The sequence below is a fragment of the Rissa tridactyla genome, chromosome 1 (assembly GCF_028500815.1).
Source record: "Rissa tridactyla isolate bRisTri1 chromosome 1, bRisTri1.patW.cur.20221130, whole genome shotgun sequence".
Lineage (NCBI taxonomy): Eukaryota > Metazoa > Chordata > Aves > Charadriiformes > Laridae > Rissa > Rissa tridactyla.
In genome coordinates, this window is record NC_071466.1 from 203614554 (window position 1) to 203636921 (window position 22368).

At 38.6% G+C, this 22368-nt stretch overlaps 1 protein-coding gene across 1 annotated transcript in view; it reads right to left on the bottom strand.

Moving 5' to 3' along the window:
- Positions 1-6291: 6291 nt before the first annotated feature.
- The window catches only part of PRKAR2B (protein kinase cAMP-dependent type II regulatory subunit beta), a 93894-nt gene continuing 77817 nt past the window's right edge, over positions 6292-22368 (bottom strand). The window contains exons 5-11 of the mRNA XM_054188222.1: positions 15501-15607; positions 13109-13262; positions 11759-11860; positions 11149-11223; positions 10316-10381; positions 10006-10144; positions 6292-8519 (exon numbers count right to left, since the gene is read on the bottom strand). Of these exons, the coding sequence (XP_054044197.1) occupies positions 8386-8519; positions 10006-10144; positions 10316-10381; positions 11149-11223; positions 11759-11860; positions 13109-13262; positions 15501-15607 (777 nt within the window). The 3' untranslated portion in view covers positions 6292-8385. The remainder of the gene's footprint in view (positions 8520-10005; positions 10145-10315; positions 10382-11148; positions 11224-11758; positions 11861-13108; positions 13263-15500; positions 15608-22368) is intronic.

Sequence of the window (22368 nt, forward strand, 5' to 3'; positions counted from 1 at the left end):
TACCAGAGCTTTTGTTGTAATTTGGTATCTACAACAGTTCTGACTTTCAGGCACGCCAACATAGCTCTGCAAGAAAATAAGCAAACCCAAAAGTTAACTATTACAATTTAAATAGAAATTGTTCCGTACTTAGAGCTCTGCTCGAGCTCCATGTCCCATGAAACACGCAGTTCGTGGCCACTAGAGGGAATGCTGGTTTTATTGTTTCCACAGGTCTACAAGGGTAACACGGCTGAAAAGGAAAGGAAAACTAAATGCCGCACACCGAAATTGTACTTAGCATCAAAACACACTGATGTCACCGGCACATCAGTTTAAGATTTGGCTTTTCCAAGAAGTAATAGTTTGCCTGTTAGTAAAGTCATTGCCATCTATAGGCACTGCTTGGAGAGAGACCTTAATTTCAAAACCATTCAATGTCTTCTGCAGTGTGAATTGGAAATTATTAATTTTTATATGTTTATGTGCAAGTTTAGCTTAAAAAAAGTAAAAGGAGTAGAAAACCCAATCCCATGGAATTTAACTAAAAATCTTCTGTGCTTAATCACCTAACAAACCAACCCTTTACAAATCATTTTCCCAGTTTGAAAACACAAGGAATTACTTGAGCAAATGCCTCCAGGAAAAATCTGAAAATTAATGTTGAGATTCAACTATTAAGTGACTAGACAGCTTATCAACTGTCTAATCCTACATCCCACAAGCTCAGATTTTTCCTATATTTAGAATTCAGGCTTTTCCTAAACAATGGATACATCTTTATATAAAGAAAGCTTTCATGGCATCCTCTCTCTAAAATAATTTTTTTAATAAACTGAAAACTGGTAAACCAGGAATCATTTTTTTTACACAATAAAATTAACTTTAAAGCTGTGTTCCTTCCCTTCCCCTTTCTCTTTTGATCTCCCTTACACATCTAAGCAGCCTTTAGGCTCTTTGGAGAGAGACCCAAACTTCTTGGGTTTTTAATACATTTTAACTGCGAACGCTGCATTTGCAGATGGTGGCTTGGCAGAAGACCTGTACGTGCAGATGTCTCCATTCTGCAAAGGGGCTGTACAGCCACTTGTAAGGTAAAACTCACAGTTTACTCTTCCGAGAGCTTCGTCTGCCGCAGCGTGGGAGATGGAGGGCGCAGAGGCCAGATCAAGCGGCCACAGAAGATAAAAAATCCTGTCTCAGGCCCCATCAGATTCTTCAGAAAAAGACCGTCGCCTGAAAGGTTCCTCCCTTGTTTTGGAGCATATCTCCACCCCACTATGTACTTTTTCTCCCCAAAAGGAAAAGCATTTTTCCCAAACTAAATGTTAAATCTATTTGCTGTAAAGGTTCACAGTTCTTTACAAGACCTTATGCGTGAGTGTTAGATGTGAAGCCCAGTTCTCTGAGATCCACTGGCCCAGATTCCAGGTACAGGTTGAGACAAGTAAACACTGCTCCTGAATTAAAGCCTCGATATCACACTTACCATCTATGACATACCCAGAAAGCACAAAAATATGAATCCTACCTAGGACTGAGATTAAAATCTTGTAAAGATGAGTGTCTGAATTGTTTTGAGAGTCTAAAACCAGACATGTAACAGCCTTCTTATTTCCAAATATACCTTTTCTCCTTTGCATACGGTAAATTAACATTTACTCAGTAAGGATGTAAAAGAAAATGAGTAAAAAGACAATAGTGCATGCAGTTGATGGCAGCAGGACACATAAAACTGTCTCAAAGCTTACTTACTAACCCCCTTCGTTGAAGTCAAATATATATCTTCTACCTTTTAGAACTAAGATTATGTCAATGCCATACTCCTTGCTCTGCATGCCTAGTCTTTAATTAAATCATTACTCCCCCCACACACACCCTACCTCGCCTTACTCCATGCCCAAAATGAGTGGGTGCTCAGAGAATGAATCAATACTGTGTAACGCGGACATTGGTAGCAGCTTTGCTGATTCGGTTGCTTCTGCTGTTGTAAGAGAGGTAGAAAATACGGTGGTGGAATGTGAAGTGTTAGCTGTGAGTTCTTGTCACATTACAGACGGCTACCAAGAAGCACAAAATAAGCAGGAGGCAGGAGAGACAACACAAAGACAAAATAAAGATACAGATAAATTTGCATCCTAGCTATTTACCTCTTAAAATTGCCAGCCACAAAGTTAAGAAACTGCAAGGTATATTTTAAAAATGTGTACTATTACAAAGTCATATTAGTAAAACAGGTATTATATATTGGGTTTGTGCCTATCTCTACTTTTAATCTCCCCTGTCCAAAGCCAATGTCCTGTCCTGCCCTTACGACACACCTGCTACTGCTGACTCTCCGAAGTACAGCATATCATTATTTTAATTCTGCTACAGGAGCTTTCACATCCACATGTAGACATCCACCTTTAGTAATTAACTAGGTACTCCCCAGACACGAGAGCAACCCTGCTCACCAGAGCTTCTGCTTTTACCCAACGCAGCAGGCTTCTGTTCTGCAGCCATTCCACCAGACACTCCCACATCAGTTTTCTCCTTTCACAATGAGTTCTGTATCTCATAATGCTATTCCTACTCTTTCCCCTCTTCTCACAGCCTTTTATGGCTAGCTGCACTGGTGGTTGGCTCTCTCCACCTTCCTAATGGCAACTCTAGGCATGCCCACCCGCCCATTTCACCTCTTGAATCTCTTCACAGAGGATGCTGTTGGGAACGTAGAGCAGAGGAACAGAGGGTTTGTTGCTCCCCAGAAAGATCATTTTTCTTGAGTGCTAGAAGGGAAACTTCACTTGCCTCCTGCTCTGGTTTATCTTGGTGAGAAACAGAACACATAACAGGACAGAGAGTTTTTTGGTTTTGTTTTGGTTTTGTTTTTTTTTCTTTCAAGACAGGTCAGGAATTAATGAGAAATTTATTTCATGTCATTATGGCACAGATTCCAGTTTTAGCTAAACTTTTATTGCCTACAAAGATAGAGCAAGACAAAAAATGACTATAGTGTAAGGGAAGAAAAAAGACCTGACATATCAAGAAACAATCCAGAAGAGGAATAAAAAAGAAAAGTCTCTATCTCGGGTCGAAGTTTGCAGAAAAACAGGTCAAGAAGGGAGTACAGATGATTTGTAGGTTACTATGCTGGTTGGTACCAGCACGGTTGCTGGTTGGTAAATTAAAATGCCAGGGAGTGTTCCTGGGCACTGGAATACAATCATCTGTACTGTAATTTTTTTAAGAATAGCCCTGGCATAGTTTATGCGTGGGCCAATAGCAAGTAATTTTTGGTTATGGTTTGGGAGCTACCACAGGCCAAGGGCCATTCTCAGTTGACCATCTGTTTATGGCCACCCCATATGGAATGCTGGGAAAAAAGTTTATAATACCACTTATAAATGAGCCCACACAAATACTGGAAAATAGTATGAATGTTGGCCATTCAATGCCTCAAAACTAGCAAATAGTCTCAGGCACATAAAATTTCCCATGATAGATGTAACCATACAGATGCAGCCAAAAACTAGAGGGACAGTGAAGCTAAGGTTGCTTAAGGTAGTCACACCACCTGACAAGTCATAAAGCAACAAAAAGAAAAAGAAGATATAGCTTGCTAAGAGTTGGATGTCTTTTTTGAAATAAGACATTTATAAGAACTGAGTTTCCAGCATCTTCAGCGATGTGGGGGAGCAGGTCCCAGAGGCTCGCTCGGCCACCAGGGAATTAGTCCTCCACAGAGCACTATCCTTTCCCAAAACTTCACAGGTGCTCAGCTGAAATAATTCAATACCTTCAAAGAAGATAGGACAAAGTATTCATACTATGCCATGATGCTATTTTTAGGCCTTCCTAATTTAATTTACCTCAATAAGAAAAAGTTGAGTCAGCAGATACTGTCACAATGGCCTAGTATAACCTTGTGTCAGAGTTTTTTTACACCATTTTGACTGGGCACAGTTTCTTTTATCTAATAGTTTGGCCTTTGTCTCTTCCCTGTTCCCCTGTACATACGTATACCTCTACCAGTTCTAAGGAAGAAACACACCCCTACCCACGGCATTCACACAGCCATGGCAACGCCACTACTGCGCTCCGGCTCAGCTTGATTTGCCATCATAGAAGGGGCAGGGATGGGACAAAGGGGACAGGGAAGAGAGAGCTGCTTCCCAGTCAACCATCTGTGTCCCAGCACGGACCCAGCCACTCCACTTGCCTTACATTCTCCTCCTGCCACTGGCTCTTCACCTGGCTGTCAGAAAAGCGGTAACTTAGAGGGAAAGAGAGAAATGGGGATGAAGGAAAAGACAATGTTAAAATGTAATTTTCTTCAGGCTTTTCATATCCTACCAAGATTATTCAGCTTCCTTTCAGTCCATGAAGTGAGAGCGTCCAGGCTACTAAGCATCTGTCTGAGTCAAAAAGTAGATTCAGAACTTGGAAACAGCCTTGGTACATAGCTGAAGGAAATCCATCTCTCTGAATGATTTGAAAATGATCCTAAATTTTTTAAGACAGTCAGCAGCACAGATCTGTACATATTCAGCATACAAAGAGGGAATTCCTCCAAGAGAAAACTGCACAAATACTTATTTGATGACTACAGACACAGGAAAGTATCTTAGAAACTCCAAAAAAAAAAATACACACATATAACCATCACAGGTATGAATGGATAAAAAGAGCTTTGAACTAACACAAAAACTTTAGCAAGGGCATGTAAGAATGTCCATGCTGTGGCAAACTCACTTTCAGCAAAGCACTTTGTTCAGCAAAAGCTGTCACATGCAGCAAGAGTCTGAAAAAAGGCGACTAGGAATTTGATGTGCCAGGTCTGTGAAGGATGACCAGCAGATACTGATTTTGCACATCTGTGAACTTTTGATATTGAAAAACAATAATGCTTGCCATGGAAAGTGTGCCATAAACTACAAAATGACACAAATCATGACGTAACTGATCCCAGAGTCGCTTTATAGAAAGCTTAAAGCACCAAACATTTCAAACAAAGCAAAACTACTAAAACCAAGCCCACCCTTCCAGCAAGGCACAGAACAGTCTTTACTGAATACAAAAGACGACACAAGGAAAGAAGATGGAGTGACAGTGGTTTAGGTTGCAGACAGCTTCACAATGCTCTTCACAGCTTTGCCCCAAGGCTTCCCCAATCAGCCACTTCTGGACCTCAACAGGAGATCCAGAAGGGAATGATTTCAGAAGTGTTTATTCCAGATGAACTTGAATGAAATCTTATGACATTTAAAAAGTGATGGCATCAGCACTAGGCCCAAGGAGGCTTCCTTTCCTCAGGGTTTGTGTCTTGGGATTGACTTAGGGCTGCAGTTAATTTTTTTCCCATGATTAAGGCATTTGTAAACATTTGCTGCCATATGGATTCTCTTTTGCTTAGTAACATGTGAGCCCGTGAGTGTCGTTCTCGTACAAGATTTCTCTCAGGCTTTTCTCTCCTCACCCAGCGGGGCATATTTTCAACAGACTTCATTGGAGCATTTTTTAAAATTTTTTTTTCCTCTTTAGAATTCAGTCATCTGTCAAATTCATTTAAATAATCTGCAGAATTATAAATTGCTGGTGAGGTTGGGGATGACAGGAGAGAAACAAATAGGCACGTGCCAAGTAATTGCCAAAGTCCCGTTCCTTTAGTGACCTGACTACAAACAAGGATGATAAAAATCTTTACTAACAGAAGCGTCAGGTAATCTAAGTATGGGGACAGACAGTCTCATAAGGTAAACAAGACATAGTATTGTTTAAAATTATTAGAGCTCTCTACCTTTTTTTGAAAGGTCATTAAAAATCAGTGACTTGGTATGATTTCCTCCTTAGGATGAACACTTGCCACATTTGTGACAGGAAGACTGGCGTGTTTGAAGTGTAGATATGAACAGATTCAGGAGAAATCCCAAGTGCTGACTGATGAAGGGTATAATGATTTGGATGAAACTTACAAAGCCACAATTAATTACTGTTACTTAAACCCCCCTGAATTCAGCAACAAAGAAAATTCCAGAAACCATCCAGTCCCCAAGAGCAACACAATAAAACTTCTGCAACATGAAGCGGTACTTTGGGACTCAGAAAATCCAAAATCTGTGATTATCTTAAATTTGTCGCTTCGCAGATTTTTCCCAGCTAAAAGCTACAAGCAAATTGTCAAATACAAAGTAGCTATGACAATTACCACACCAACATGTTGTCTTTTGTGAGTAGACAGAGCGCCCGCATAACATCATTTATGAAAAATCCAACATGAAAGTTTTAAGAATTATGTATGTTTTAATAAATGAATATAAATAGGTCACTTGTAACTTTATGATAATGGAATTAAAACACAGCAATATCAACAAACATAGATTTTTATATATAAAAGTGTCGTTTATTGTAAGGAAACTTTAAATATAACCAACAATATTGAAAATATCATGACTGGCATTTATGGCCTTGATTGTAGTTTACTGCCATACAAGTAATTTCTAGCATTTTTCTTAATCACATCAAGCTAGTGCAAAATATAGGTAGCTTTTAGAGATTAAGCATACAGAATGGCAAGAGTGTAGATTTTGGTTACCTGATATTTCCTTCTAGTATAACAAGCTTCTCTTTTTTTCCATAAATCAAAAGTAGAAAGGCAAGTTATCATATGTGCAATTATTCATACCAGGTTTCTAGGTTAAAAAAAAGAAGTCATTTGTAAGTTTTGCTCAGATTGTATTTTGTTAGGAATCTGACTTATAATTTATACCATACTGTATGATATAAATTATATGTTATTATCATATTATATAATCATACTTTCATATGGTATGATTATATAAACTGTCAGAACATATCACTAACTATAGGATAATAACGACATCAACATACACAAATATATGGCATTAGAAAAGTCATTACCTAAGAAGGAAAGATGTTATAATTCAGGTGTTTGAAACCAGGCGCAAGCAGCCTTCCTACAATTCTTGTAGTACCATTTTGGCAGAACTACTGCCAGTCGCCACTATGTGCACTAGCTTTCCATGTACATCAACAGACAGGTCAGTAAGCAGTATTAAAATTGGACTGTGCCTGAAATTTCCAGTCACAGACCCTTGTAAGCAATGAGCCTTGTGCTCCTAATTAAGATGATATTCTCTTTCCTCAGTCTCAGAAGATATCCCATGCTATTATGGCTAAAAAGATATTATTTGATGATCACCTACAGGTTTTTGAAAGCAGGACATGTTATAGCTTTAACAATGACGTACTTTCCACACTTGTGCAAAGCTTCTGAAATATTGATCTTTCAAATCGAAAATATTTTTGTACTTCCTGATAAGGATTTTTTCAAGGACAAGCTTAGTTTAGCATGGCTTTCAATATCAATGACTTCAGTAATTGAATTTGGTCTTTGATAGCTAAGATTAGACTGCAAGAAGAGAGATATACAGAGATCATTTCATTTGAAATAGGTAAAAGATTTAACAGATAAAAAAGGTGAGATCTAAAAAACCTAACTAGATAACAAGCATAGATAGAGAAGACAAAATGCATAAATATAAAACAAGGGAGAAGGAAAACAATATAGGTTATGTATGATTAGGCAGAACGTGACAATGACCTATGCCTTTGCTTTTAAAGCATTAAGGTTAATTTGTCAGCTCTTCTCACTCTAGACTGTACAGAATACATGTAACTAATAAAAAAATGCAGTTTATTGCAAAAATATACAAGTCCTCTAAATTGCATAAGATATTACAATGTCGTGCTGAAACATGATATATTAAACAAAGAGGACTTTAAAACAAATTACAAAATGTTAAAAATCAGATTTGGGTCATGAGCGTTACACAAAATGCATTGTCATGCTTTATCTTACGATTAGTCTTGTGATTCACTACATCTGTGATAAATGCAACATAAAATCATGACAACTGTAATAGTCAGAAAGTAATATCTACTTTATATCTTCTGTATTAATACATATAAACACTTTGTGTGCACTAATACTTTCAACATATCACATTCAAACTAACAGTCTTTCCAGAAAAGTTGTAACCTTTTTGAAGAACAGAAGCTGGTTTAACAAGTTCATCGCACGTGGGTTTTTTGAAATCTACTCCTTAAGGAAATGCTGTGTTAAAGGACTTGATTTTCAAAGGTGCTGTGCTACTACGGGTCGTCTTAATGCCAGATGGAACCATCAGTGCTAAGCACTTTCAAAAATCAAGCCCATCATTTATTAAATTCCCAATTTATTTATTAGTATTTCCACTGTAATAAGTCCAAAAAATAGCCCCAAACCCACTCTTAAAATCATGGAAAATGCTTGGCATCTATAGGAAGAGAGACAATTTCTCAGTGGACTAACCACTACTGTGCTATGTTCTCGTAACAGATCTTGTTGCTCCTATGTTTAGTTCACGCACTGGGATCGGCAATGTCCATGTTTGTTCCAAACAGAGCAACTAGCTGCTCTTCATAGTTTGCAATGTTCCTTTTCAGAATTTCCTTACAAGGTCCCAAAAGCCTTTCAAATGCCTGCACATCCATAACTAAGATAAAAGGGGAGAGAAAGAGAAAGAATATAACACGTTCGTCTTGGTGTTTATGACATTACAATGTAAAATTTTAAATAACAAGACAGGTACTATCGAGGCATATACTTCGTTCGCACAGAAAAGAACCACTTACCATCGCAAAATCAAGATAAACGAACACATTGCTGTCTTGAAACTTCATAAACAAACTTAGAATTTGCTGCATTTCGTATTTTGAAAGTATTTTCATTTTAAGATTTATGTCACCCAAAAGCTGCCAAAGAAGTCTGGAGGGGCCTGGATTCCTCCACAGAATACAGTTTTAAGACCCTTGCGATTTCAAAAAAAAACACATCCTTTGCTGATATTGTTGGCTGTATTTGGGGTCTAACTTAGCATATTTCCTTGATACTTTTAATTGCTTCCACCCACAGTGGAAATTGTGATAGATACTTATTTCCCAGCAAATGTACGAAAAGTTGTAGACAGTAATTCACATGCAATGTCAGCACGTAGCCAACAAGAATATTTTCATCACCTGATCACATAATGTTATCTTCTATAGTTCTAGCCAATAGGCCAGGGAGGAAACTTCACACTTCAAGGAGCTTCCAACCTGATGGCCTGTAGTGTCTTAGCTCTTAAGAAAAGTTCTAGATCTCAGCTATCTGGGAAGTGCCAGAGATCTTAGTGACTCACCCATACCGGGTAATGACACTCTTCCTCACCACTGCCTCTTATTCTTTCCTCTCTGTCATCTTTGATCTTTATTGCCTGATCATCTCTGTGTGTTTGGAGATAGGGAATTTAAAAACTAATACCTTTATAAGTAAGTGAGAAGCTTTTTGGTTTCTGGGTTGGTAATCAAGCTGTCATTCAAGAATGGCAAACCTGTCTTTGCAGTTTACAGTTTTCCTATAATTAGACAGAACTTTTTAGGAGCTAACCATTAGACCATGAAAAGCAATGGATGTGAAGGGTTGTCTGCGAGCACGACTCCTACGGTCTTTGCTTTTCCTGTGCCTGAGGCTACATTGGGATGGAATGATTAAATTAACAGCTGGTGAAGACAAAGAGTTTGTTAAAGCTTAAGTCATGGTGATAAAATGGGACGGGATTTTTACCACAGTTATTTCTTTGATAAGAGTCAGTCTACTGAGAGAAGAAATACTTTACCTTTCTGCAGAGTATTAGACATTTATCTGATAGCTATAAATGGTTTGCAGCAATACTCTCTGTGCTGTCCTGAAACAATTTTTACTTCTAGGCGATCAGAGACACGTTGGAGAATGTGTTTAACACCAGTTATCAATTGCAAATAATTTTTGCAGACAAGTAATGTAAACAGGAATGCACAGTAATAGACAATGTACTTAAACAGTCTAATTTGTGTAAATGTAATTAAATCTTATATTCTGGAGAAAGACAGAGTTCACAATAAAAACAACCAGATAGATTATGTATAATTTTATGTTAGATATAAAATATTACTGAACAATACCTAAACATTTGACAGTGCCAAGAGCAAATGCAGAAGCGGCTCGTGGTTTGTTAGTTACAAGAGCGAGTTCTCCAAAATATTGTCCTCTTGAGCATCGAGCTATTTCAACTGCTCCATTCTCTTCTACATCTTGTTTACCCTGGAACATCAGGTAAAAAAAGAGAGAGACAGAATGTGAGAGAGATTTGCTGAACTCAGTATTTAATGAGCAAATTTAGTTTTGTTTACTAAGCTATTAGTTACTGTTTTAACACTTTGAATACATCAGGATTTAAAAAAAAATAAAACTCTGTGTTATAGGGATGTTTACCTTCCTTGTCATTATAATCCTTACTTCTCCAGATTCCACAATGAAGAAAGAATCAGCCAAGTCACCCTGTAGAAGAAAAAAAAATGAAGTGAGTAAAGGAAATGTGAAATTTCCATTTTCGTTTTATGGTAACATTAAAATATTTGCAGCCAGTGCCTTGGAGCTCATCTTTTTGATACCTGTTGCAAAAGAAATCACTTTTAATGTGAAAACCATACTCAAGGCACATAATGATAAAAACATCTATACAGAACTGACAGTAAGGCCTTTTCATGGAAAGACACAGCTGACTGTGCCTTCTACAAAAAGCAAAGAAAAACCATGTTCGGGAAGATTTTAGAATCCTTCCTTCTGTTTCTCCACCTTTGTATTCCTTCCAAATTACTTCCCTTACAGAGTTTCCAGTATAAAAAGCCTCTAAGGGCTATCTGATATCTAATAATTATTTTGGGGCAAGACAATCTCAGTTGCCTACCCTGAAGAGTTTACTTCTGGATTCTTCTTCAAACGATTATCATATTTGAACAACAAAACCAAGGTAAGTCTTCAGCACTCCTTACTGCGAGCCATCATTCTTTTACATAGTTTGAATTTCTAAGTATACTAAAAATGTTGACTCCTTTTTATTCATACCAACAAAGAAGGATATTTTTCAAAGTACCATAAGTGAAAAATTAGGTTCTGAAACAAAATAATCACATCTTTTAGATGCAAGATTGTTTTTGTTTTGTTTAACAAAGAAAAACATAGTTTAAAAGTATGTATTATCTATAGATAACATGATAGCTGTTACCTATTGGAAAAGAAAAACTAAAACTAGAAATAAACTGTACCTGAGCAATGATTTGTTCTCCATCTTTGTACACTTTGGTGCCAATCACATCAACCACTTTTAATCGCTCAGATACCTTCATTTCAAAAAAGAAAATGTTAGAAATATTTGGTTAATGTTAATGTTACAATATTATATTTAGAAAGCCCTTTCATATTTCTTTTCATCAGTCTTTGCACAGAATAGTCTTATCTTTATTTTCCTGTTTTGATAATCATTAAAAAAAGGAAGAACTGCTGAATAATGTTTCAGAGGGTATATAAAAGTCTTAACAGCTAGATGTTTTGACAGAGCTTCCATTTTTGTAAGAAGTCTATATATCCCAAGTTCAAAAAATTATTTTCAGAAAAGCATGCATGTAAAAATACAGCTATTAAATGAGAATATTTTTAAATTCCCTAAGTCATTGTAAAGGTTAAAAATATGTAGTTAAAAAGACCCAACAGTATTAACAACAGTTTTTTATCCTGAAAATTTAGAAATATCAAAAATATGGTCTTTCTCCAAAATAACGTTGAGAAAATTTTAATACCGAATTTAAACTCTGCAAAAGCAGAATCTTATCAGGTACCTCTGATACAGCCACTAAAATAATGCAGTAGAAATCTTACTTCTAAAGATTTAAGGAATGGCAATGACTCAATGAAATTTTCATACATTCTTCTCTTTTTGGCATTATTTTTTACAATGATTCTTCGGAAAGTTACCCTGTCCTGTAAACACAAAGAGAAAAAGAAAGTTTATTAAGAAAAAATACGTGTGTGGTAGAAAATACTTTAGAAATGGCTGAATATGTTCATATTACCCAATTTTAGTCACTCACTGTAGCTGTCAAACTAGCTGGCTAGTCTCCCCATACAGTCAGTTGAGAAAGATTCCTCTAGAGGTCAATCAAGAGCTTCTAAAGTTAAGCTCCTGATCTGATTCACGTTGTGAAAAGCTTCTCTGCCCCTCGGTAGAGAACACAGTTGACCTTAAACAGGCTGGCTTCACAATGAACGCCGTGTGGGTAATTTATTTAAGAAATCCTCAATATTTAAATATTTAATTTACATAGTTTATTCATTATCCTGAGATCCCATATATATAAATATGTACTCAAAGTAGTTTTTATATTATTATACAAATAAAACCAAAATACATGGGTCTGGGCCTTGGGTCAGAGCTCACTTTCTGCTGTTGCAGCAGAACAAGACTCATTGCTGCCCTAAACAGCCAACTGGATATTCCTTAGTATTTGGCAATCCAAGCGAAGCAGACAGATGGAAAAACTATACGTATGCTGTTTTCTTCTCTTAACTCCATATGACTGTGTCCTGGTGACAAAGGTGAAATGCTTTGCAAGCCTCGACAGCTACAGGTTGGACTTGCTGGCCAATACAACCCAATACAATTTAAACCCATTCTTACAGCGTCCCAAACTCTGCCAGGATCCCAAAAGTCATATGGATTAAGTTGGTAAAAACCCATGAGTTTCACTTCAACAGGAAAACGTTATCTTAGGATCAGTCATTAGATTGACATGTACATCTTGAAGATGTCTGTCACAGTTTTACTCTTGGTAAATTCTATGACTGTTGTCAAAGATCCAGATAGTGTAACACTGGTAAACAACCTCATATTTGAATTTTACTCTGGACCCAAAAGCATTTCCTATAAAATGTGGAAAAACATTTTATATATGTGTCTAAGTAATTGTCAAGTGGTTTGCAATTTGTGAAGTTATCATTAAAATAGAGTAAAACAAAATGATTTTTTAAAAAACTCAGTGTTTTCTTAAGCCTCGGGTTTGCTTCTGCAGGTCTGGAAAAAGACAGTATTGTGTTGTGAGATCTCAGAAGTTTTAAAATTAAACATTCTGAAATTATTATTTTTTTAAATGCTGATATAGCATATCAGTGCAACTTATATACAATATTTCAAGCAAATTAATAATATATTAAAACAAGTATTTCACTTACCAGACCCCAGATGGCACCAGGAGAGGTAGCTATAATTGTAGCTGCTCGGGGTGTATTGTACATTAAGGCCAACTCACCAAAGCTTCCTCGGTTATCATAGGTTCCAACACACCTCCCAACACCGTCGCATTTTACATAGATATCATATGTACCTCTGTTAATAAAATATATAAATACAGTTAGTAGAATTCGGTCCTGTTCTTTGCTAAGCAGCCTGTCACTATATTTTTTTATACCATGAATTCCAAAGATGCACCATTTGAAATGTATATTCTCTTGGTTTTGGCCAAGTTAGGTTGATAGTTGGACTAGATGATCTGGAAGGTCCCTTCCAATCTAGGCAATTCTATGATTCTATGTTTAAATGATATTAAACACCTTGCACAGACATCTCAATCATTTCCATAAATAATAAAATAATTTCCTTTTCAAAGGGAAGGAAAGGGTTATTAGTTTTTACATTAACTCAGTTCAAAGATAGACTGGATTTGTAGTGATCTATTGATCACCAGAACTGTATTAAAAATGAAGATCAAACTTAGTATCTGTCTGTCAATTTTGTTTTAAACACATTAAATACAAATGTAACAAGTCTTTGCAAAAATCACCATGATATGATCATTAAAAAAAAAATAATACAAGTTATTTAACATTTAAAATATTTTAAAGTAGTCATTTGTAATGTAATAATTAGAGAAGATGCAGGAAAAAGAATGAAAGTACTTAAAAAGCATGAAAGTACTTAAAAAGCAAAATATATTACAAAACCAATAGATAATGTATTTATCTAATATAATGCGGATTTCTTCTCCCCATCATCAAATTAATAAGTTTTTTTTTGTTTGAAGAAAGCAGTAAAATCTGGTATCTTGTAAAGCATGACACAACCATCCCCATTAATGCTGAGCCATCATTTTCTTCAATGCTGAATATTTGTATCATACATGTTGATAAATCATGTGAATTTAATGCAAAAATCTGTACAACGACTTCATTGATAAGGGACTTGGAGGTGATTCACTGCACCTAAAAACTGCAAGGCTGACAGAATACTATGAAGTCCCTGCAGCTTTTTGGATAAAAGATGACAAATTGTAACCTCGCAAAGCTGAAAAACATAGGCTCTTCAGCAAAGAAACCTGGAACATTTCTGTGATCTTCTGATTGAATGTTTCAGTTGCAAGGAACCTACAGCAATCATCTAGTCCGACTGCTTGGCCACTTCAGGGCTGACTGGAAGTTACAGCATGTTATTAAGGGCGTTGTCCAAATGCCTCTTAAACACTGACAGGCCTGGGGCATTGACCATCTCTCTAGGAAGCCCGTTCCAGTCTTTGACCACCCTCTTGGTAAAGAAATGCTTCCTAATGTCCACTCTAAACCTCCCCTGGCACAGCTTTGAACCATTCCCATGTATCCTATCACTGGACACACCAAGGAGAAGAGCTCAGCACCTCCCTCTCCACTTCCTCTCCTCAGGAAGCTGTAGAGAGCAATGAGGTCGCCCCTCAGTCTCCTTTTCTTCAAACTAGCCAAGCCCAAAGTCCTTAGCTGCCCCTCACAAGACATCCCTCCCGGCCCTTTCACCAGCTTTGTTGCCCTCTGGGTGCATTCAAGGACCTTCACATCCTTCTCAAATTATGGGGCCCAGAACTGCACACCGTACTCGAGGTGAGGCCACACCAACACTGAATACAGCAGGATCATCACCCTTTTTGAACAGCTGGTTATACTGATCTACACTGACCAAACCCCTTTGCATTTCTTTTATAGAGTTCTAGCATAGTATTCCTTTCAAACACTCTCAGAAATCATTGTGTTAGCCTAAAACTAAAGGTACAAGAAGAGGTGTTTTGGGACAGCCTGGCTGGAGCCCGTGCCAACAGACTAGTGAAAGATGCCAAAGTAAAAGCTCTTCCTAACTCACTGGATTCAACAGTAACCAACATCCAGCATTTTACTTAGTTACCCACTTTTTCTGGTACAGATCTGCAAATGAAGAGTAGTGACGTAGGTACTCGAGGTCTAATAACATTCATATGAGTGAGAAAGTCTACAGATGGTATTGAAACACGGCAAGATTTCAAATTTTGAGCTGTAAAACTTTTCCCATTGTTTTTTGTGTTAGATCTCTTTCCACGTGAAAAAAAAACCACAACAAACTAGCCTTTGGCATCTAACAGCACATAAAGGACAAGGACATACTTCCATATGAAAAATCTGCCTCCTTTCAAAAACCACGCTCTGTAGCTCAGTCAGAGCTGTACTAGGTCACGTGTGGTGTTTTTTCCTTCTCCCATGAAAACATATGTAAGAGTTAAATACAAGTATTAATTTTTTTCAGTGGACTTTTGCATAATACTTTGTGCTATAATAAGACACAGCGATTCACCTATCAATGACGTAGAAGTTGTCACCATCATCCCCTTGATCAATGACATGTTCCCCTCCTTCAACCAGCTTTTCAAACATTGCATCCAGCACCTGAGACATTTGTTCCTGTTTAAAAGAAGACAAAGACAAGAAATTATCATCTGCTTTTAAAAATTTCACTCTTCAAATTAACTCTCCAGCCTCCCAAACATGCAGATAAAGCTTAGAGACATAAAAACGTTTGTGCTACAGAAATGTGTGGATCAATCAGAAAGACAGTTTTTAGTATTCAGTGTTAGCTTTTTCCTCTTCCAGTGTTCAGAGCCCAGCCTCCCTTCTTGTCCCTGCGAACGATAACATAGATCTTGTCTGCAATATAAATTGCTCATTAGCATCCAAAGATAGAATTTCACCCTTCACAACTGTGTAACATTATACAGTTCAAAGAAAAACCTGTATCCCTTATTGCAAAAAAATACATTTACCTGGTTGTCTTTAGAAATATTTTGCAGAATTTAAAGTTTCAAAATTATTGTAAAGTATTTTGAAAATCTAAATTATACAATGCCCACACAGTGTTGGGACAGATGTAACCATAAAGGTCTGCAACGCTTTGGTTGAGTAAGGAAATACTGGACTCCTTGGGAAGTAGGAATTTACACATGGCTATAAAACTACTTTGTTAATTTGAATGGAACACAGATGTTTAGAGAGAAATGTTAACAGACTAACAACATGTCAGCATCTGAATTATGACTGCATAATAATAAAAACCAATCACTAATTACATAAATTGTCTTGTTTGGTGTAAATCTGCTAAAACTTTACTATTCACATAAAAAAGCCCAAACCCAGCTCATTATGGATTAACGATACGAATCCTAAAAAGATAACTTAATAATTCAAATTTTATTTTCAGTTTATCCAGCAATCCAGACAATAAACACAAAATTATCCTCTACTTTTTGAAACTTATTAAGTGTGTATCATAGTGGAACAAACAGGGTTTAGTGAAAGTCACAGTAAAGAAAAGCCTGTGGATTTAGAACCCCACGCGTTTTACAGTGTTTCAGTTCACAGCATTTCCAGCCACTGAAAAATGGCATTTGCCTTTCCAAACAAGACCAGCCTAAGCCAGTCCTCTAGAGTCCTTCTGCAGCTCATGGACAGAGATAACCACACTAGATAACTCAGAATCATTCTCTAGAGATTACCCTTCCTTTCCTCTGATGACAGAGAAATCTGCTGTAACTCGCAGTTAGACACTTAATTTTTAGACAGGTAAACTTAGGTGGAATGAATGAATGAATGAATTCCATCCTTATCCTGTTGAGTCTGGAATTCCAGACGTCTGCTAGAAAAGTAACGCGGTGAGCTGTAGACGATCCAGGAGGTTCCTGGAGTGCCTCGATGAAAACTTCCTAAGGCAGGAAATAGACAGCCCTACCTGAGGGGATGCCATACTGGACCTCGTAGTCACCAATGCCAGCGAGCTCATTGGGGATGTCAAGATTGGAAGCAGCCTGGGCTGCAGCAACCACACACTAGTGGAGTTCACGGTCCTGAGGGATACGTGCCAGACGAGGAGCCTAATCAGGACCCTGAATTTTAGGAAAGCAAACCTCCAGCTCTTCAAGGAGTTAGTCAATAGGACCCCCTGGGAAACGGTCCTCAGGGACAAGGGGGCAGAACAGAGCTGGCAGATCTTCAAGGACACCTTCCCATAGAGGGCAAGAGTTCTCGATCCCCAGGTGTAAGAAATCAAGTAATAAAGGGAGGAGACCAGCATGGCTGAGCTGGGACCTGCTGGTCAAACTAAAAGGCAAGAAGAAACTGCACAGGCAGTTCAAGCAGCATCAGGTGTCCTGGGAAGAGTACAGGGATGCTGCCCGGGTATGTAGGGATGAGGTCAGGAAGGCCAAGGCGTGGCTGGAGCTGAACTTAGCAAGGGATGCTAAGAATAACAAGAAGGGCTCCTACAGGTACGTCAGCCAGAAAAGGAAGGTCAAAGAAAGCGTGCCCTCCCTGATGACTAAGAATAGCAAACTGGTAACAACAGACGAGGAGAAGGCTGAGGTTCTAAAGAATTTTTTTGCCTCTCTACTGCCAGCCTCTCTCCTCACACCTCTCGGGTTGACGGACCACAAGACGGGGACCTGCGGGACAAAGACCCTCCCACTATAAGTGAAGACAAGGTTTGTGACCACCTGAGGAACCTGAATATACACAAGTCCATAGGACCTGATGAGATGCACCCCAGAGTCCTGAAGGAATTGGCTGATGTAGTTGCCAAGCCACTCTCTATGATATTTGAAAAGTCATGGCAGTCAGGTGAAGTCCCTGGCGACTGCAAAAAGGGACACATCGCACCATTTTTAAAAAGGGTAGAAAGGAGGACCCTGGGAACTACCGCCCTGTCAGCTTCACCTCTGTGCCTGGGAAGATCATGGAACAGATCCTCCTAGAAGCTATGCTAAGGCACATGGAAGACAGGGAGGTGATTCGAAGCAGCCAGCATGGCTTCACCAGGGGCAAGTCCTGCCTGACCAACCTAGTGGCTTTCTACAGTGGAGTGACTGCATCACTGGACAAGGGCAGAGCTACGGATATTACCTATCTGGACTTCTGCAAAGCCTTTGACATGGTCACCCACAACATCCTTCTAAGTTGGAGAGATATGAATTTGATGGGTGGACTGTTCGGTGGATAAGGAACTGGCTGGATGGTCACATCCAGAGGGTGGTGGTCAATGGCTCGATGTCCAGACAGAGAGGGGTGACAAGTGGTGTCCCTCAGGGATCCGTACTGGGACCGGTGCTGTTCAACATCTTCATCAATGACATAGACTGTGAGATCAAGTGCACCCTCAGCAAGTTTGCCGATGACACTAAGCTGAGTGGTGCAGTCGATGTGCCAGAGGGACATGGACAAGCTAGAGAGGTGGGCCCGAGCAAACCTCATAAAGTTCAACAAGGCCAAGTGCAAGGTCCTACACTTGGGTCGGGACAACCCTCATTATCAATACAGGCTGGGGTATGATGTGATAGAGAGCAGCCCTGCAGAAAAGGACTGGGGGGTACTGGTGGATAAAAAGCTGGACATGAGCCAACAATGTGTGCTTGCAGCCCAGAAGGCCAATCGCATCCTTGGCTGTATCAAGAGAGCCGTGGCCAGCAGATCCAGAGAGGTGATTCTCCCCATCTACTCTGCTCTCGTGAGACCCCACCTGGAGCCCTCAGCACAAGAAGGACATGGACCTGTTGGAACGGGTTCAGAGGAGGGCCACGAAGATGATCCGAGGGCTAGAGCACCTCTCCTATGAAGACAGGCTGAGAGAGCTGGGGTTGTTCAGCCTGGAGAGGAGAAGGTTCCGGGCAGACCTTATAGCAGCCTTCCAGTACCTGAAGGGGGCCCATAAGAAAGCCGGGGAGGGGCTGTTTGCAAGGGCATGTAGTGATAGGATGAGGGGCAATGGTTTTAAACTAGAGCAGGGTAGGTTTAGATTAGACATTAGGACAAAGTTCTTTACAATGAAGGTGGTGAGGCACTGGCACAGGTTGCCCAGAGAGGTGGTGGAGGCCCCATCCCTGGAGACATTCAAGGCCAGGCTTGATGAGGCTCTGAGCAACCTGATCTACTTGAAGATGTCCCTGCTTACTGCAGGGGGTTTGGACTAGATGACCTTTAAAGGTCCCTTCCAACCCAACAGATTCTATGAATTTCTTCACTTACTCAAAGCTTTTAAAAATATCAGTGGTACTGTGTTAACCAAGCCTTTTTAAAAAACTGAAGTTAAATACAATTTTACTTCACAGAGTTCATGTGTGGGGGCACAAGGAACAACAGAACGGCAGCATCCATCCTCAGCTGATCATGGTAAAATACAGTCAGACATCATGCAGCCTACCTAGGCCAGCAAGGAATCATTTAACTGTCTCTATTTAGTACCTTTTTTTAGTATAAATAGGTAAGTATTTGCAAAAAGAGGGGTCATTTTACTATCAGTGAATACGTTGTAGTTCATTTCAGAGAAAGAAAAAAGTGCATGCGCGCCGTTGGGAGAAGCTGAAAATTAGGTACAGTTTAAGAACTTCCATGCTTAAATTCATAGGTAATATTATTTCAATCTTTTCAGTTTTCCCTATGTACACTAAAAGGAACTCCTACAGAATCTGCAAAACTGACCTAATGTCAGTTAGTTGTCTAAAGCATTTGAAGCAGCCCGTTCCCTTCCCCTCACTTTACACCTGAATTGGCAAAGGGGCTCCCCAACCTGCAGCCCTCGGCTGCCCTTTGAAAACAAGTAAGAACATGCAAAATGTTCCCCGCTTTACAGGAGGGTAGAGGGTATATGTTATCCTCTAAATGCAAGCAATGCAAGAAAAATGTATTATATGGAAACAGATCCTTGGAAATTAAAATTCTCCCAAGACATCTTAAAACGAAGAATAAACTAAAAAGATGGTTATTTGCAGTACTGAAGGAATAATACATACAGTTATACTCTCTATTCAGTGAGAGTATCATCTCAGATTTCACGTTCGAACATTTTCAATTTCATAATTATGAATCAAGCTCACACAACATTTCTGGTAGGTAAATCTATGACTTTTTTAGACAACCAAGTAGGATTCACAGATACAGTTCCCTTCCTAAAAAACCCCATGTTTTAAGCACTATAAGTTATTGAACACATCGGAGAGCTAACTAACTGTCTACTATCTGCTGAAGTATTACATGTGTATTTTAACTTACAAATAAATTGAAACTAACTTAAAGACAACTAGCCCCTTTCCCAAAACTTTCTATGTAAAATAAAGACAGGGCAGACTGCAATAACCAAACCAGGCCCGTGGGTCTTGCTTTAACTGTGAGAATTACAGAAGCTGCTTGCCCAGGTTGCTGCTATGGGAATTGTCTTCATTCCCTGCCAAACTGAGTCTCAATTTACTGGCACCCTCCCATAGTTACTTTGAAAGGATGAAGATGGGAAGATGGGTACTTCTAGAATTAAAAAGTAGATCTGTTATCATACACAAAATTAATTCTGGTATTTTGTAAAATGCTGCAGTCTGAAAACTTTTCTTTCTTAAAGCAGTTCTAGTTTAAAAAAATACATATAAAATGGAAACAGGAAGAGGGTTTTTATATCAGTGTTTGTAAATCTGCTATGTGTAATGTTGTGGCAAACTGGTAATCCATATTCTAAAGAATGATACTTTATAAACATGATAAAATTTATAAAGAATTTGAAGTATTAAATATGTATGTTGTGCAATCTTTGTGACTTCCGCTAAAATTTTATTATCTGAATACAGCTTTTTCAAATATAATAAAGCATTTCTTTTTCTTAAGGATAATGCAGTCCACAAATATAAAGTACCAAACCAAAAGTTCAAATGATTTGAAATCTGCTTGTTTATATAATGTTTATTTACATAGTCCAATTAATGCGTACAATAGATTTTTTTTTCATTCTAAACTGTGAAGCATGCAAATGCTTCAAGAAAGGAAAATTTTTGAGAAAATTAGGGGAACCTTGGGTTGTTGCCATGAAAGCACACTTTGATCACCATCCTTTGTGATACAGAAAATATTTTAACTTCCTTAAGAGCAAGGAAGCTGAATGGGGAATCGGATTTTCTGAAAGACACATTCACAATACAAACCAAATTAATGTACCAAGATTTTCTTTATAAAGATATTTTCTGGTTTTGGAGTGTAGTTACTGCGTTTCTCTCAAAAAGTCTTTCTAACAATTGGACTTTAATGACAGAGCGTGATTTCACAAAATAACTTACTAGACAAGTGAATAAACATGCCATAGTTACAGCCATCATTACTGTCTCAATCACCTTTGCTTTCAAGGGTGGATTTAACTGCTGGGAAGCAGGAGTGCAAGGAAGCATCAGCTCCCTTACCAGCATCAGCCAGAATGATGTATCACCTAAAGTGGAGATAATGTGGTTTTCTTCCCTCTCTTACTTAGACCAAGATGGTACCAACCCTGGTTTTATACCTGCTTAAATGAACTGTGGGAGTAAAGTTCTTTTACGTATTTAGATCAGACAGAATCGGAGGCTACAACTAAGAAGTACAAACTCCACAGGACCAGGGGAGGGACTCAAGCACTGACATAGTGTAGTCTGGGCTGCTTTGCGCTTGGTGCAATTGTTGGCACAGCTGGTACAGTTTTGACTTGTGCTAACTATCACTCCCCCTGACAGACCCTGGTCACGGCTTGGAGGAACGCTGGAGCCAGGGCTTCTTCCCAGTAAAGGTAAAACCACCCTGGTTAGTTGCTTGGTTTGGTGGGGTTAGGAGGAGAGAAAGGTTCAAGAGAGTTTAGCTGTACATCCTGCTCTGCATGGCCTCAGGGACAGAGAATGTCCTCTCATTTAGTTTGTGGTTACTGATTACTGAACTGAATAAAGGTGACAAGAATGGAAAATTTCAAAATAATCTACTGCAGTCAGTCAAACTCTGCCTTTGAACATCCTTCTTAACTTCCTGACAAACAAAATCTGTATGTCTAGTCAATCAAATGACATTTTCCATGTAATTAAAGCCTTCAAAATACTGAATTAAGGCAACATTTAATATGAAGGGCATATGACTATGACAGATAACTAGTAAAAAAAATTAGCAGGTGTTCTTAGCTTTTTAGTCCCAAAATGTGTAAATTAACTCCACGACCTCTCTGGGCAACCTGTTCCACCATTTAACCACCCTCACAGTAAAAAAGGCTTTCTTAAACAGATTTTTTTGCATTTCAGTTTGTGCGCATTGTGCCTTATCCTGTCACAGCACCACTTGAGAGCAAGTCTGGTCAACAGACCAGTGCCTCCATCTGCAGTAGAAAGGCACTTGTGTCTCTTCAGTGGACC